The 19,302-nt window shown below is 33.3% G+C and overlaps 1 protein-coding gene across 2 annotated transcripts in view; it reads left to right on the top strand.

Annotated features, from left to right (window-relative positions):
• LOC114343906 (alpha-1,6-mannosyl-glycoprotein 2-beta-N-acetylglucosaminyltransferase) overlaps window positions 1–19,302 on the top strand; it is a 182,250-nt gene that overhangs the window by 66,129 nt on the left and 96,819 nt on the right. The window contains exon 1 of one of the 2 annotated variants that reach the window (XM_028294749.2): window positions 16,907–17,071. The exons of the other annotated variant lie outside the window; for it this stretch is intronic. Within the exon in view, the coding sequence (XP_028150550.1) occupies window positions 17,066–17,071 (6 nt within the window). The 5' untranslated portion in view covers window positions 16,907–17,065. Of the gene's footprint in view, window positions 1–16,906; window positions 17,072–19,302 lie in introns of those variants that run through there. 2 annotated transcript variants of the gene reach the window in all.

The following is a 19,302-nucleotide window of genomic DNA, read 5'->3' as shown; positions in this document are numbered from 1 at the left end:
ATTTTTGCGCCATGATTTAAAAGCTCAGAAGAAATGCCATCTGCTCCATGAGCAGATGAATGACATGTCCAGGAGCTTTGTTTTCTTTCAATTCTTTTATTGCTTTGATGACTTCTTCCTCTGTTGGAGAAGTCTTATCTATCTCAAGTCTCTATCTTGTGTATTATGTTTATTGCTTTGATGATTTCTTCCTCTGTTGGGATGTTATTTTTCTCTCTTTCGTCGTCCATGCCTTCCAGCTGGATTTCTGCTTCTTGCAACCTACATAATCTCACTTGTTATATTTAGTCTACCCTCAAAATTTTCTGCCCATCTTTCTAGTATCTGGTCCTGATCACCAATGATTTCTCCTGTTCCGTATCTCACGATTGATTGTCTAGGTAAGTTTAAAAAGGAAATACCTTTAGCAAAAACCACACAATAATTTCCCTGAAAACGGATGTTCCTCTCCACTTTCCTTCCGAGGTCATCGATGTTTCATCTGTTATGTTTTCAAGAAGAGGCTGGATGACAACTTATCAATAACTAAAATTAATTTAATTTATACCTTATTTTGGTATATTTTGTAAGCTTTTCGCACACACTTAATATTGTATTAGGGGCATAATAGTTTATTATATAATAATTATAATGATGACCTATGTATCGGAAACAAGACCCGACACAGCCAAAACACAGAAGATGTTGGAAACAGGCAAAAATGAGAATACTAAGAAAAATTACAGGAAACACGGTGACATACACCGAAAACAATGTTTTGCCTATAAAACGTTTCTTAAAGATTTTAGAGAAAAAAGGTTTAAATAAATATTGTAAGTTCTTTAATAATTAAGTTTTTCCAAATTAAAACACATAAGCAATTCAGCGATATAATTGCAAAAAACCGTTATTTTGACAGTAGTTTATAAATGTTAATAACAACTCTTTTTTTGCATGACATGTGATATAACTACTGAAAATTGTGGTAGTTAATGAGTTATTAAAGAATGCTAAATTTCAAATAGATCGACCAACTAGCTTATAAGTTGTTCAATTTGTTTATCGCGGAGAGCGATTTTTTAAACCACTGTACTTGCCCAAACAGTCATTATAGAGGTATTTTGTAAATCGTAATCGATTAATTGAGGCTTCAAAGGTTTATTAAAAAAACTTTTTATTAGATTATATATACAAGGTGTCCCAAAAGTAGTGGAACGGTCGAATATTTCGCGAACTAAACATCGGATCGAAAACCCGAAAAATACGTCTTCAATCATTTTCAAAAATCTATCCAATGACACCAAACACCAACCTCCACTACACCCCCTGGAGGTGGGGTGGGGGGTAACTTTAAAATCTTAAATGGAAACCCCCAGTTTTTCTTGCAGATTTTAATTCGTTACGTAAAAGTAAGTAACTTTTATTCAAGACATTTTTTCGAACTGTGGATAGATGGCGCTATAATTGGGAAAAACGATTTATCCTGATACCATAGGTAAATTATAGAAACGGTCTAATATCTCAGGAAATACACTTCCAAATGAGAAACTAAAAAACAAATTTTTAATCTTTTTCGAAAACCTTTCGAATAACACCAAACGTGACCCTCCAACCAACCCCCTGGGTGTGGGGTGGGGGGTAACTTTAAAATCTTAAATAGCAACCCCCACTTTTTATTACAGATTCGGATCCGTCACAAAAAATTAAGCAACATTTATTCGAAATTTTTTTTAGAATTGCTAATATATATATATATATATATATATATATATATATATATATATATATATATATATATATATATATACGTCTTCATATCAAGGCGAGATCCGACTAAATCGAGGACAACCCGAGATCCATCAATAGGAAATTAATTATTGGAGTATATTGTTCATAAGTATCTTTATAATTAACATATTAATCATGGCACACTTAGAGGGGAAAAGATTTTTGTACTTAAATTTTTCTGATAAATTTACAGCGAAACGAGATCCGTCGCTGAAAAGTAAAGGGGGGGACTTATATACGAAATTTTAGATATTTACCGTTCAACGCGAGATCACACACTGATGCCAGCTCTAAAGAGTATTAGTCGAGCGGTTGGAGCTCGTGTTGTATTGTATATTTCCCACGATATAAAGATATATAATAGGCGTAACTTTTAAGTATCGCTTCTTTTGTGTCTTTAAAGTCTACGATTGACCTTTCAGAAAGTCCCTCAGTTTTATTACATACATAAGGGTGTGAAAAAAGAAAAAGAATACTTGGCAAATAATAACCATTTAATAATGATAATTATTTGCAATACAATATTTTAAAACTATACATTAATATTCTTAAAAAACACTTACTACGAAACCAAAATGTAATTATTATATTCTTAAATAATACAAATTGTTACAAACTAATTATTTAAATGATTGCTTGTTTTAAAAATACATTACAAGAAAGTAAAATTTTTTATAAATATTATTAAAGTTTAAAAAATAAAATAACGCAATATGTAATTATTATTTGATAGTTAAAAAATGATTTTAAGTAAAATGATTTAAAAGATAAAAAGAAACACACATAATTTTCAGGGTCAACTCCTAATTGCATGAAAATTTGGATTTAGATTCTACCCATCCCCCACTTCAAAGTTGAATTTGTGCCGTTGATTGCTTTTACTTGGAGGGTGAAAAAATATACGTTTAAAATAAGTCCGGAAACAGATCTGACTAAGTTTAAGCAACTTTTGTTCTATAGAGTTTTTTTAACTTAGGTACTAGGTTAATTTAGTAGTAGGTACTAGAGTCACTTGCGACTAAAAATATTTACTTTTCAACAAAAAAAAACACGTTTTTCGGCGGTTTTTCGCAAATACTCAAAAAGTAAGTATTATATCGAAAAAATATTCTTGGAAAAAATGTAGCATATAAAAAAAACGAAAAAATGGTATATTCTGAGTCTATAGAACCAGTAAAAGTAAATTTGTAGCTCATAAAAAAGACGATCTTATCCTTCAAATTCCAAATCAAATATTTTAACGTGATACATAGCACCAAAAAATGAAGCTCTTTTCGGGGAAAACCCATTAAAATCTTTTTAAAGTGTTAACAAAAAGCTTTATTTTATTTTATAAAAGTTATATACGGGTAGGAGAGACAACGGAACGAATTTTCGAACGTTTAAACAGACGACATCCCAGATTTACCAATTTCTGGACAATTGATCCAAAGGCTGGATTCTAACAACGAAACAGTTGTGGATTTTCAAGTTTTTAATGAGAGTTATAATGAAAAAACATTAGTGACCTCGAGTATGATGGTTTGGAGAATTTGGCTGGTTATATCTGCCATAAATTGAAGGACTCCAGTATTCAATCCGAAGATGTTTCAACGTACACGTGGGTTGATCATTTGAGTAAGTGTGGTTTATGTAAACCATCAGACACTCACTTGTCATATATTAAGTAACTGGAGACAATTTTTCCTTCCACATGAATGGTGATTCCATTTTGGTAACTAAAAATTATTTAGAAAACCTTATGTCCAAAAGTGTAACTGTAGACTGTTCTAACAAAGCGAACAAGTTATTTTTTAGGTCTCGGATGTACTTCCGAATTAAAGAATTAAACAAGTCTCTTAACAACCTGACATTGCGTAAAAGAAAAATTATGAAAACTGCTACATAGTTGCTGTATGTACGTCTATTTCACATGCACAAAATTTAAATAAAGTGCATGGCATGAAAACTGTAAAACTTATTTTTATCTTTTCCAAGCCTCTTACTTAAATCTGATGAAATACATTATTTAAAAAGTAAAAAATTTTGTTTTTTTATCAATCCATTAAATTTATGGTTTTATTTTGGGGCTTCTCTTCCCCTTGGTAAAAATTATATTTACTAATGTGTACGCCACTAATCAATTTTTGCCAACTAACGAAATATAATAATTTTAGTAGATATCGATTATATGAATATTTTTATTTTCCGGATACCAATATAATCAAGAAACTGGGAACTTGACAAATAACTGAAAATCAATTTAAATAAAAGTAAATAGTTTAATAATTTTCCTCTAAACTATAAAAATCACTTAGTTTCTTTTAGTCATAATTCATTCATTTGCACTATTCTCAAATTTCATTCGCGTTCGTATTACGAACGCATAGACGGGACTAAGCTTTACTCTGTTAACGTCATGCGCCAATCGGACGAGCTTACGTAACTAGAATATCAGGGTGTGCATATTTCCGGGTCCCGGTGAATTCGTATCTATTTTAATCCCCATCCTAATTACAGACCAACTGGCAACTCTGGTGCGCAGATAATTTTTAAATAACGCATTAACTACCGGTGAATTGGTAACTTTCATTTTTTAAGTATTGTTGATAATCTAATATCGGTATTCCAGGTATTTAGCGCTGCACTCCTAGAAAATGGAAAAAATGTCACAGGAAGTGAAATCGATGATGAAACGAAACGCAAAAGAGAAAACTTGGATGATTGTTTTAATAGAAGTAAAATTAAAAAACGGTCACCAAGCAAAGCAGGCAACGAAAACAAGGAAGACATGGAAAATGTTATGATTACAATAATGAAAGAGCTAATGAATAAAAACGATAAAATGCTTCAGGAAATAAAACAAATAAGGAAAGAATAACAACAAACCAATAAAGAGTTAATGGGTGTAAAAGCAGAGAAACAAAAACTAAAAAAAGAAGTAAAACAGCTACATGAATGAATGGAGCAACTGGAGAAATTTAGCAAAAAGAAAAGCTTGATCGTGACTGGGTTGAAAGTAGAAACAAATGATTATAAGAAATTAAAAGAAGAAATGGAAAATTTCAGAGCCCAAGAGTTGCAAATACAAATAAAACTAAGAAGTGCAAAAAAAATAGGAGAAACAGTATGCGCAATAGAAACAGAAGCCCTCACGGATAAAATGGAAATCCTAAACAAGAAACGTAAACTAAAACAGCATAAAGATCGTATCTATATAAACAACGATTGGACATCGAAAGAAAAAGAAATACAAAAGGAAATAACTAAAATAGCAAAGGACGAAAGAAGCAAGGGTAAGCAAACGAAAATCGGCTACAAGAAATTAATAGTGAATGGCAAAATCTAGATATGGGACGAAGAGAGAGAACAGCTGATAGAAAATTCAAAAAACTAATAAACGAAGAACAGCGGCTGAAATATGATATTGACATGGCAAAAAAAGACTCGGAAATGCAAACGGTTAACGAAAACAAAATAACGCACACAAAATAAAGAAAGAATCTCAATAAGAAGAAAAGAACAAAACCCATTAGAATGGGCTCTTGGAATATTAGAACCATGCTGGCAGCAGGTAAGATGCAAGAAATAGCTCTTGAAATGAAAAAATACCAACTAGAAATCCTAGCCGTACAGGAAATACGATGGAAGAAAGAAGGAAAAATTGAGAAGAAAAACTTTAGCATGTATTATTCGGGAGAAAACAAACAGGGAACGAATGGTACGGCATTTATGGTGAACAAAAAAATGAGGGAAAAACTGATACAATTCAAAGCAGTTAATGAAAGGATATCTTACATAAGAAAATAAACAAGCCCACATCTCGATAGTCAATTGCTATGCACCCACCGAAGAAGCAAACCAAGAAGATAAAACAGAATTCTAAGACATCCTGGAAGAAACCTCTGAAAATATTCCGAGGAATGACATATTAATAATATTGACAAAGATCGGAAAGGAGGACTATAATCGTAATGTAGCTGGCAAAGAAACCATTCATGAAACTACGAATGATAATGGAGGAGAAATCTGCAACCTAGCAGCAGCAACAAATACATATATAGTTAGTACTGGGCATAAACATAAAAAAGAAAACAAAATAACATGGATGATACCAGGAAGAATGGATGGAAACCAAATAAATCATACTCTAATTTCGAAAAAGTGGACACAAATAGTACAAGACGTAAGGTCATATAGAGGGGCAAATGGAGGCACTGACCACATATTGTTGATAGCAAAACTTAAGATGAAAATAATCAAAGCAAATAATCATAAGGAAGGAAAAAGTAGGAAATGGAATATGGCCAATCTGAAAACGCAAGAAACAAAGCAACAATATACAGAACAACTGGAACAGAAATTGGGTCAGTACGAGCACATAGAAATAGAAGGAGAATGGAAAAACATAAAGAACAGCATAATAGAGACAGCAGAACAAATAATAGGATTCCAAAAAAACAAAGAATCGAAAGAATGGTTTGATGAGGAATGTCACCAAAAAAGTCAACTGAAGAACCTCGCAAGAAACAAATGGCTACAAAGTGCCGAACAGGAACAACTGGACCAATATAGAAAAGAAAAACAAGAAGCATTGAAACTCTATAGAAGAAAGAAGAACACATGGATCTCTGAACAAATGCAAGAATTAGAAACGAATAATAAAGACAACAAGAAATTGTTCGAATAGATAAAACAACAACACAGTACCAAAAAATCTGTCACAAAAATAAACAAAAAAGATTGGGAAAAACATTTCACGGACCTATACAAAAACGACAATAAGGCATATTCAGAGGATGAGGATATAAGAGATAACAGAGATGAAGAGGAAGTCGCACCTACTTATTAGCAATTCATGGAGGTATTAAAACAACTAAAAGTAAACAAAACGCCAGGGCCAGATGAAATCAACAACGAACTGATCATCAACGGCGGAGAGGAGCTCACGAAGCGAATGCACAAGTTAATGGTTACAATTTGGAAGGACGAAAGCATGCCCATAGAATGGAAAAACGGACACATCGCACCAATCTTTAAGAAAGGAGATCCAACTAAATGCTGCAACTACAGACCAATTATGCTACTAAATACAACGTATAAGATATTGACCACAATTATAAGAAACCGACTAAATCAATACACAGAAAAAATTATAGGACCATATCAACAGGGTTTTAGAACAATAGATCAAAGGAAGATCAACAATAAATGCAATACACGTACTGACACAAACAATTGAAAAAAGCTATGAACATGACATAGAATTACACATACTATTCATCGACTTCCAACAGGCCTTCAACAGCATATACAGACAACAAGTATTAAAAGAAATGAAAAAAATGGAGATACCGGCAAAATTAATAAGACTAACTAGAATGACAATAAAAGACTCAACAGCAAAAGTTAAAACAAATGAGGGCGATACAAATGACATCAAAATAGAACTTGAAGTAAGACAAGGAGACAATCTGTCAACGACAAACGACACTATTTAATATCGCTCTAGAAGGAGTAATTAGGGACACAGGGCTGAAAAAGACAATTATTCAAAGCTCAACACAGATCATAGGATATGCAGATGAACTGGGACTGGTAGCACGAGATAAAAAAATACTAGAAGAGGCACTTTTAACCCTGGTAAGAGAAGCAAAGACGAGAGGACTAATAATCAATCAGAAGAAAACAAAATATCTTATAAGCACACGAGACAATGTAAACAGAATAGCAGAAATAAAGATAGGTGAAAATACATTCCAGAGAGTAGATTGCTTCAAATACCTGGGGGTGATGGTGGACGGCAAAAACGGAAGGAGTATAGAGATAAACGACAGAATTAAAGCAGGTAATAGAGTATATTGGAAATATCACCAACTACTCAAGGACAAAAACCTGAGCAAAAAAAACAAAATCAAAAATATACACAGCAGCAATCAGATCAGTGATAGCCTATGGAGCAGAAGTAATGTGCCTTACGAAAAAAGACGAAGAAAAGTTTTTTTTTTATATAACCCCTAATGGATTCTGCAATCTGCCGGAAGGCAATAAGCGTTTGCTTTGACAAATGTGAGATTGACATGTAGAGTATCACTCCAGTGAGTGATCTCCTTTAAAGAACTAGCTAAATTTAAATTTAGTTTTTTTTGACAATGAGAGTATTTATTGGTGTGTATATGTCCTTAAAAGCTAAAACTTATCTGAGTCCTGTAGACAGGTCGGCAGGCAGCAGGCGAAGAAAAGTTAAAAATAATTAAGAGAAAAATTATAAGGATACATGGCCCATTAAAGACAGAAACAGGGGAATATTGAAAGCTGATGAACCATGAAATAATAAATATAAATAAAGGAGAAGATATAGTAAAATTCATTAAAGCACAAAGCCTCAGATGGTTTGGGCACATACAAAGAAGAGGGGTAGAAGAACTGATCAGGAAGATAATGAACTGGAAACCAGTAAAAAATAGACCAAGAGGAAGATCAACTGCTAGACGATATATCAAAGATGGAAATTGCAAACTGGAGAGAAAAGATTCAGGACCGGAGAGAGTGGAAGAAGATAGTAGAGAGGGCAAAAAAACATCACAACCTATGAACTAAGACGTAAAGGAAAAGCGGACTAAATTACCGCGTGAAATGGATTAAAAGAGCTCATATTTGAGCGAACTATACTCTAACAAGAGTGAACTGTCCATATAATAATTCCAGGTATGTACCTGTATAGATTACCCTCCTTGAAGTTGGTGTAAAAGGTATTCACCATTTATGTATTGTCTTTTGGAAGGATTACTAGAGAAAATCCAAATAAATTTTGAAAAAATGGCTGAAATCGCTGAAATTCTTGTAACAGATTCCGTAATGAGTGTACATGGGTGGTAAATGATTTTAAATTTCACTTAAAGAAAGTGCTAAAAAGTCTAAAACATTTATGGTACTGTTCTGCATCTGGTTTCCAGGCAACCTGTTATACCGACGGTTAGTTTTTTTAATATTTTGAGTAGTAACTATGTTGGTTATCAACAATTTGATGTCAAAAATGCACATTTTGCCATTTTTTGTCTACCAGTAAGAAGAAAAACATTCAAAACAAAATTTAAGATAACCGCATTATAGAGCATGTAAAACAATTTAAACAAGGTTTTATAAATTTCGCTATACTTAATTGTTGCTTATAAAACTATAAATTAAGTCAGTTTAACGTTAATATAACTTATGTAAAAAATACAACTTATATCTCGATATTACGTGAAATAGCTCAAAGAAATGAGTAAAAATACACGGTTTTTATGACACTCAGTGTAACTACGTAACAATTGTTTTAGTTTCTATATGGACGGAATAACAAAATTTATGTAAATCTGACCAATTTTTTCTCAATTTAATTATTTATTGACAATTTAAATGAAAAATAGCCGATTTTAAGAATTTTCGTCTATAAGTTACAATGTTTTACCAAAAAACTGAAAAAAGAACCGATTAGTTTATTGAAATAGCCTTAAAATGAGTTGAAGTAAAATAAAATTGGAGCTTTGTTTATCAATAAACATTAACTATTCAAATTTATTTCTTACGTTTTAAGCTAACTACCTGAGGTACCCCTAAACCCTAAAAATGTCATAAAAACGACGATTTTGAAGCTCTTCCGACTGGATTAAAGAAGCTATTATCGATTCAAACAAAAGTTGTGTATTTTTAATTCTAGATTTCAACTATTTAATTAAAAATAAAGTGTTTCAGTTGAAAATTCAAAGTTGCTACACCCACCGCTTTCGCAGGCAGAATAAGAACCCTGCTATTGCATAAGTATATAGATTTTGAAAAACCATTCAAAAAGCATTCCAAAGTTTTTTCGATATGCCGTCTAGTTCTCGAGATATTTGACAATCGCCTTTCTGGACAGAGCCCTTAAATAATGTAAACATTCTTATTCAAGCTAGACATAAGCCGAGTGAGAGAGCTGACCGTGAAATTCATTTGCGATGTTTCCAAATTTACCGGATCTCGGGTTGTCTGCAAAATATATATTTACCATATACACAACGGATCGCGCGCGCTGCCCTCTACAGCGGATTTAGTGGAACCACTGCAATATAAAATTCACCAAAAGGGGTGCAAAATGAGGTCCAGACAAAAATCGATTTCCTTGTAGCCTAACCATTGTTACATCGAGATGTCACTATATACACGTGAATACAAGGTGAGATCCAAAATCGGATCTCGCCTTGCAAAACGGATCTCATCTTGTATAGCTTATGATACAAACGGATCTCGCCTTGATATGAAGACATATATATATATATATATATATATATATATATATATATATATATATATATATATATATATATAATCTAAACCTTTCTACCTAACGGTGTAAGGTGTTTAAAAATACATTTCATACATCTACATCATATACAAATCGTCTCCAATCTTGCTTATTCTTGGCCCTTCGTTTCGCTTCAGTCCACGTTGTATTTTTCGTCCTCAGAATTTCTACTACTTCATCGTTCCAGGTTTTCTTTGGTCTCCCTCTTCCTCTCTTGTTTTGTACTTTTGCCTCCCATATGCGTTTTACCTGTCTATCATCGTTCATTCTACACAAATGTCCAAACCATTTAAGCTTGTTCCTATCTAATATTTGTGTTATTGGTTCGACTTGTAGTTCTTCTCGCACACTGCTGTTTCTTATTCTATCACGTCTTGTAATTCCTTTTACTTTTCTTAGGTACTTCATGTCCATGGAGTTTATTCTGCTTTTCGATGATTGTGTTAGCACCCAGCTCTCACTACCATAGGTAAGGATTGGCCTGAAGATTGTTTTATATACCATCATCTTTGTCCTGCTGCTTACTTCTCTCTTTCCAATGAATGTTCTGTTTAAGCTGTGGTACATTCTGGACGCCATGGTTATCCTTTCGTTGACTTCTTCTTCTGATCTTCCTCCATTCTCTATTTTCACACCCAAGTATTTATATGTTGTTACTTGTTCTAGTTTCTTGTTATTTATCTCTATATTTACTTGTTTATCTTCATTCCCCATGACCATTATCTTTGTTTTCTCCATGTTTATTTTCATATTTCTCTCTTCCAGCTCCTCTTTCCACATTATTAGGTTCCTTTTGAGGTCATCCTCGCTGTGTGCTAGTAACATCAGGTCGTCTGCAAATGCACATACTGAAATTCCTATAGGTTCTAGTCTGTGGTAACCAATGTGTAATTTGCGTGTCTTTGCTTCCATTACTTTTATGATGTCATCCATGAGTACGATGAATAGTGTGGGGCTCAGTACTCCTCCCTGCTTCAGTCCATCATTTATCTCAAAAGTTTCAGAATGGGTATTATCTTTCCTGATGTAGCATTTGTTACGTTTATATAAGCTTTGTATAGCCTGAATCAGTTTGAGATCAATATTTCTTCGTTCGAGACTTTCCCATACTTTGTATTGTGAAACTTTATCGAATGCTTTTTCTAAATCTATAAATGCTGCATATACTTCAGTTTTAGTAGTTCTCGTTTTTTCTGTTACTTGTTTGATCGTAAAGATGTGGTCTTGGGTACTCCGGCCTTTCCTGAACCCACTTTGTGGTTCTGCTAGGTTGTGTTCAACTATTGAACTAAGTTTTTTGTTTAAAATATATTCGTACGATTTTGACACCACACTTAACAACGTAATACCTCTGTAGTTGCCGCAATTTCTTGTGTCCCCTTTCTTAAAAATGGGCAATATAATTCCTGTTTTCCAATCTTCTGGTACAGTACCCAAGTGCCATGCTTTGTTGAGAATTTCTGTTAACATCTCTACCCCTGACACCCCCAGATTTTTCAGCATTTCTGGTGTGATCTTATCATGGCCTGCTGATTTTCCTACTTTTAGATGCGAGATGGCTTCCAGTACTTCATTCTTATCGATATTTTCGTCTTCGTCATCGTGTTCTACGTTGGGGGTGGTCGTTTGTTCATGTGACTCATTACTGGTGGTTGTTCCATTTAGTAGATCTTGGAAATGCTCCTTCCATCTTTTCATAATTTCGTCTTCATCTGTCAGTAGTACATTATCTTTTGATTTGATCTGTCTTATGTTTGGTTGTTTGTCCTTTCGTAGGTTCTTCAAAACTCTGTAGAGTAACTTCTGATTTCCTTGGCTTACTGCTAGGATGTCTAGTTTGTAACTTTCAAATTCCTGTATGAGTTCTCGTTCTTTATCGTTGATACTTCTGATGTTCCACGTTGCTATTTTCAGTATTTTCATTTTTGTGTTGTTCGTCCACCATCCATCCATCCATTGTGTTGTTCATCCATCCAATGACACCAAACACCAACCTCCACTACACCCCCTGGAGGTGGGGTGGAGGGTAACTTTAAAATCTTAAATGGAAACCCCCAGTTTTTCTTGCAGATTTTAATTCGTTACGTAAAAGTAAGTAACTTTTATTCAAGACATTTTTTCGAACTGTGGATAGATGGCGCTATAATTGGGAAAAACGATTTATCCTGATACCAGAGGTAAATTATAGAAACGGTCTAATATCTCAGGAAATACACTTCCAAATGAGAAACTAAAAAACAAATTTTTAATCTTTTTCGAAAACCTTTCGAATAACACCAAACGTGACCCTCCAACCAACCCCCTGGGTGTGGGGTGGGGGGTAACTTTAAAATCTTAAATAGCAACCCCCACTTTTTATTACAGATTCGGATCCGTCACAAAAAATTAAGCAACATTTATTCGAAATTTTTTTTAGAATTGCTAATAGATGGCGCTTTAATTGGAAAAATACGATTTATTAGCGTCATCTATCAGAAATTTTAAAAAATGTTTCGAATAAATGTTGCTTAATTTTTTATGGCAAATCCGAATCTGAAATAAAAAGTGGGGGTTGCTATTTAAGATTTTAAAGTTACCCCCCACCCCACCTCCAGGGGGTAGGTTGGAGGGTCATGTTTAGTGTTATTCGATAGGTTTTCGAAAAAAATTAAAAATCTGTTTTTTGGTTTCTCATTTGTAAGTGTATTTCGTGAGATATTAGACCGTTTCTATAATTTACCTATGGTATCAGGATAAATCGTTTTTCCCAATTATAGCGCCATCTATCCACAGTTCGGAAAAATGTCTTGAATAAAAGTTGCCTACTTTTACGTAACGAATCCAAATTTGCAAGAAAAACTGGGGGTTTCCATTTGAGATTTTAAAGTTACCCCCCACCCCACCTCCAGGGGGTGTAGTGGGGATTGGTGTTTGGTGTCATTGGATAGATTTTTGAAAATTATTAAACACGTATTTTTCAGTTATTTGATCCGATATTTAGTTCGCGAAATATTCGACCGTTCCGCTACTTTTGGGACACCCTATATATAATCAGTACCCTTATACCTTACGGTAAAAAACTTTTATTAAAGGGTACCCCCCGTTAAGATAGGCAAAATGGCCTCACTTTCAGAATTCAATTTTTTAAATTTTTTTACGTTCTGTGCAATTAAAAAATGAGATAACGCGGATTTTTAGCTCGCCACCCCCTTACCCCTCCCCCCACAGCCAAAAACGTAGATTTTTAGATTTAATTTTTTTTAGTTGGGTTGAAATGGATTTAAAAATTTCAAAAAATTCACACGTGTAGCTGAGGCTTTTACAAAACATGTCCATTTTTTATGGACCCTTAGGTCGAGTGTACATAACCTCAAATTTTTTTTTTACTATTTTAAAACCTATAACTTTTTTTTGGAGGGGCTGTAGGTCCAATTTTTTTTTGTATTCTGTGTACTTTGTCAAAAGCTATCTCTCTGATTTTTTTCAGATTTTTCCGTCAGGTGCGCCATCTTGAAAATCCGGAAAACTATTTTTTTAGGGGGTTTTTAGGGATTTTCTCCATTTTATATACTGCAACATAGATCAACTCAAGGTTTTGTTAATAGATTATGTATAATTTTAAATGAGTGAGTATTTAAGGATTATCAAAAATTGGGCAAAACACCTTTAAACCCCCCAAAAACCATGCTTTTTTAAGTTATGTAAGGGTTTTTGCGGGCTTAATGATATTTTTTGAGATCGATACAGCCTGAATATTTTTACGTTATATGTCATTAAAAAATAAGACTAATCGCATTTTTAGCCCACCACCCCCTCCCCCTGCCCCCACAAAAACGTCAATTTTTCTATTTTTTTTTTTTTTTTTGTTTAAAGTTGCAATTAATTTAAAATTTTTATGAGGCTTCTACAAAACATATCTATTTTTATAGACCCGTGTAGGTCGAATGTACAATACATATAACCTCAAAATTCCTTTTTTATTTTTTTAAAACGTATTTTTGACTTCCAATCGATATTTTTTTAAAACGTCCAATGAATATTGTACATCTCTCTCTCTCGCGGACGTCCGCTTCAATACATGCTTAGCGCTCATTTTTAATTATTAAAAATAATAGTTAGTAATAAAATAATGACAAAAATTTCTTTAGGCTATTGCATAAGGGGCTTTAAACTTTGAGTTGGTCACTTTATGACTTTCATAATAATAATTTTTTTCTACAACCGTGTTAAAAATGCAATTTTTAGCACTCCATGCGTGCGTTAAAAATGCTACTTTAAGGCACTAGTGCTTTAAAATATTTTTAAGGCACTGCAATTCGTATTGACCGTATAGACAATTTTGATGTAATGTCAAAAAATTATAAAAATTAAATGTCAGTCAAGGTCAAGTAAAAGTTTTTGTAGATATTGTCTTGTAATTACGTTTGTAGAAAAAATATTGTATGATATGCGTGTTAAAAAGTACATTTTTAAGGCACTCATGTGAACTGCAGAATTCGCTTTCGCTCATTCTGCAAACTTTCACATGCGTGCCTTAAACGTGTACTTTTAACACATATCATAAATAACTATTAATCGAGTTTTAAGCCTTGAAAATGGCTATTTTCGCGTTTTTCAAATTTGAAATTGCATGTAACTCGACAACAGTTCATTTTATAGAAAAATCACAAGGTACCTTTTTTGCTCAGCTTGATCCAGAGAATCTAAAACAAAGTTGTCCAAAGTGAAAAAATTGATTTTTTGAATTCGTTTAAAAAAATGTTTAAACAATTTTCCGACCGCGGTACTGCCTGGCACCTTGTGCATTTGTTATAAGGACCTGTTTTTGAGTAAGTTTGTGCATAAAAAATTAATCGGAATAATTTACCTAACGGGACAAGTATACAGCGTGGACTATTTGCATTATGAGCCAAACGTAGATGGTTTGTAAAATACACAAAACACAAAAAAAATTAGCAGCCATCGCCAAAAAAAGTTATATGTACCTATTAAAAAACAAAAAAAAATGAGGTTATAATATGTACACTCGACCTTCGGGTCCATAAAAATAGATGTTCTGTAAAAGCCTCAGCCGTGGCTAAATTGGAAATGGGAAATAAGCCACAATTTAACTAAAAAATGATTTTATTAACGTTTCGACGTCCACCACGGACGTCGTTGTCAAAATACAAAATATTAATAAATTAAACAAAAATGTTGCTTGAAACTTCTAATAATTTAATTTAATCTGACTTATTTATATAGATCGTCCCAAACCATTTTTTCAGTGCGTCACACATTATCGAATTCTCTCTATCGCATTACAGATGGAAAATAAAATCTTTTTTAGTTAAATTGTGGCTTATTTCCCATTTAAAATAGTTAATTACAAAAATGCCACAAAGAAAAATAGCTTCAGAAGAACATTTATAATTTAATTGCAAACCAACTTAAAAAAAATAAAATCGAAAAATTGACATTTTTGGCTGTGGGGGAGGGGGAATAGGGGAAGTGGGCTAAAATTGCGGTGAGCACTAATTTTTTTAAATCATATAGAACGTAAAAAAATAAAAAAAAATATTCAGGCTGTATCGACCTCAAAAAATATAATTAGACCTGCAAAAATCGTTACAAAACTTTAAACAAACATGGTTTTTGGGGGGTTTAAAAGTGTTTCGCCCAATTTTTGAATATCCTAATATACTCAGATATTTCAAATTATACATAATCTATTAACAAAACCTTGAGTTGATCTATGTTGCAGTCTATAAAATGGAGAAAATCCCCAAAACCCCCCTAAAAAACAGTTTTCCGGATTTTTCAAGATGGCGCACCTGACGGAAAAATCTGAAAAAAATCAGAGAGATAGCTTTTGATAAAATACACAAAACGCAAAAAAATTGGACCTGCAGCCCCCTCCAAAAAAAAGTTATAGGTTTTAAAAAAGTTAAAAAAAAAAATTTGAGGTTATGTACACTCGACCTAAGGGTCCATAAAAAATGGACATGTTTTATAAAAGCCTCAGCTACACGTATGAATTTTTTGAAATTTTTAAATCAATTGCAACCCAACTAAAAAAAATTAAATCTAAAAATCTACGTTTTTGGCTGTGGGGGGAGGGGTAAGGGGGGTGGCGAGCTAAAAATCCGCGTTATCTCATTTTTTAATTGCAGAGAACGTAGAAAAATTTAAAAAATTAAATTCTGAGAGTGAGGGCATTTTGCCTATCTTAACCCTTTATTATTAAAAAACAGTTTGAAAAGGGGATAACTTTATAACTTATAAAATATGTGTTTAAAAACCCTTTAAATATCCACACATTTTGGTGGCTTAACATGTTACAAACCTGTAAGTATAACCAACTTTATATTTTTAACCTTGATCAACATTTCAATTTAACTTTAGCATTCATTAAAATTGTTATACTTACTTATTTTAGATATGAGCACTGGTGATTATCTTTTTAGATCGAAAACGTTCCGTAAGCGAAAACGTTCCGTATTTAGATCCGTAAACGGTTTTTGATGTAGCCATTTAAAGGATTTTGATGTAGCCGTTTAAAGGATTTTAATAAATTACATACCTTTCATAAATTATTTTAATATTTTTTTTTTATTATTGGTATACAGCCGGCTACAGGAATTTTTTCCACGTGGATCTTATTATATTAATAACTCAACAATAATAAAATTGATAAACAGTAATATAGCCTGAACCTATAGTGTTTCATCAGGTTCTTGACAATGCCATACAATAACCAGACTGATGCTGAGTGAGTCTGGATATGCGTAATATTTTCATAAATATACGGCAAATGACTAACTTGTGTATTATCAGTCGTTATCTTTTGCTGATTGTACTATTTATTAGGTAAATTGAGTTCGATTATCAAATTGTAATCATTTCATTTTCAAGTGTTTGGACCCGATAAAACTCAGACTGTGCAATATGTTTCCTGGAATGTTGTTAAATTTATGTGTTGATCTGTGTGTTTATTAACTGTGCTTTAAGTTCAAATACCAATTCTCTTTTTTTATGAAGGTAGGGTATTTTTTTATTTACTTTTTTAATAACAATTTAAAAATAAATCTTCATTTAAATTTTCGATTTTCACATTGAAGAATACCATGTTTTACTTGTGTGCATTTTGTATGCAACAGTTCTTATTTTTACTTATTTTAGTTTATTGGGGTAGGTAAATTGACTTTTTCTAACTGATCTAATCTAGTCTTTTAATGGAACCCATTTTATAGAAGTACATACCTACCTACTAATAAAAGAGATCAAATATATTCCTCTTCTTTATTGTGTAGTTTTATAGAACACAGTTTACAATATAAAACACTTTTCTTTAACTAAAAAGGGGTAGTTCCCTGGATTGGCTGTATACCATATAGTTAAACAAACTCTAACATGAAGTAAAACCACTTCTATGTAATAGGTATAATTTACTAAAATCTTAAAAAATTCCAATGGATTGAATAAGATATGTTCATTCAGAACGTTTTCGGACCTATCAGTCCATCATCAGTGAATCATCATAATTCTCTTTGCCGTATCTCTATGCGGGTCGGCTTCCCTAATTGCATTCTCCACACAATTCTATCTTGGGTCATATCAATGTTAATCCCCTTTACCAACATGTCCTGCCTTATCGTCTCCCCCCAGGTCTTCTTTGGTCTTCCTCTTCTACTCCTTCCAGGAATCTGCACTTCAGCTATTCTTCGTATTGGGTGATTAACGTCTCGACGTTGAACATGACCAAACCATCTTAACCTATGCTCTCTCATTTTGGCATCAATTGGTGCCACACCTAGACTTCCCCTAATATACTCATTTCTAATTTTATCCTTCTTTGTCACTCCACTCATCCATCTAAGCATTCTCATTTCCGCCACATGCATTCGTTGTTCCTCTTTATTTTTCACTGCCCAACATTCAGTTCCGTGCATCATAGCCGGTCTTATGGCTGTTTTATAGAATTTTCCCTTCAGCTTCATTGGAATTTTTCTGTCACACAACACACCACTCGCTTCCTTCCACTTCATCCATCCAGCCCTAATTCTACTACATGCATCTCCATCTATTTCTCCATTACTCTGTAATACCGATCCTAGGTACTTAAAACTATTGCTTTTCACAATCATTTCACCATCCAAAGATACCATTTTATTTGTAGTAACTCCATCTTTAAATGAACATTCCAAATACTCTGTTTTTGTCCTACTAAGTTTTAAACCTTTTTCCTCCAGAGCTGGTCTCCACTGTTCCAGTTTTTGTTCTAAGTCTCTTTCACTATTTCCTATTAACACTACATCATCAGCATACATTAGGCACCATGAAATACTACCCTGTAGTTTCGCTGTTATCTGGTCCAAAACTAATGAGAATAAATAAGGACTAAGCACCGAGCCTTGGTGCAATCCTACTTTCACCTGAAATTGATCAGTCTCTCCCACACCTGTTCTAACACTAGTCGTTACTCCCTCATACATATCTCTCACAATCTTTACATATTCGCCAGGGACTCCTTTCTTATTGAGTGCCCACCACAGAATCTCTCGAGGAACTCTATCATATGCTTTCTCAAGATCAATGAATACCATATGAGCGTTGGTCTCTTTATTCCTGTATTTTTGCATCAGTAGTCTTACAATGAAAATTGCATCTGTTGTTGATCTGCCCTGCATAAAGCCAAATTGATTATCGGATATTTCGGTTTCTTCACGTATCCGTCTATCAATTACTCTCTCCCATATTTTCATGGTGTGGCTAAGTAGTTTTATAACCCTGTAGTTTGTGCATTGTTGTATGTCTCCCTTGTTTTGTAGACAGGTACTAATATACTGCTTCTCCATTCGTCTGGCATTTGTCCAACTTCCATAATTCTATTAAATAGACCTGCTAGCCAACTTATTCCTGTCTCTCCCAATGCTCTCCATACTTCCCCAGGAATATCATCTGGTCGGACTGCTTTTCCTTTCTTTATTTTTTGAAGCGCTTGAGCCACTTCCTCGTTTGTTATTCTGGTAATCATTGCTGTTACTGTCTCCGTTAACTCCACAAGCTGTCTGTCAAATTCTTCATTTAATAAACTGTCAAAATACTTTCTCCATCTCTTTTTGACATCCTTTTCGTGAATTAGTATTTTATTATTTTCATCTCGTATACATCTAATCTGATTAAAATCTCTTGCTTTCTTTGCTCTCTGTTTGGCTATTTTATATATCTTTGCTTCGCCTTCCCTGGTATCAAGTTGATCGTATAGGTTT

Source organism: Diabrotica virgifera, chromosome 10 (genome assembly GCF_917563875.1).
Source record: "Diabrotica virgifera virgifera chromosome 10, PGI_DIABVI_V3a".
NCBI lineage: Eukaryota > Metazoa > Arthropoda > Insecta > Coleoptera > Chrysomelidae > Diabrotica > Diabrotica virgifera.
Note: the sequence above shows the minus strand (reverse complement) of the source record. Positions and strands in the feature narration are given on the sequence as shown.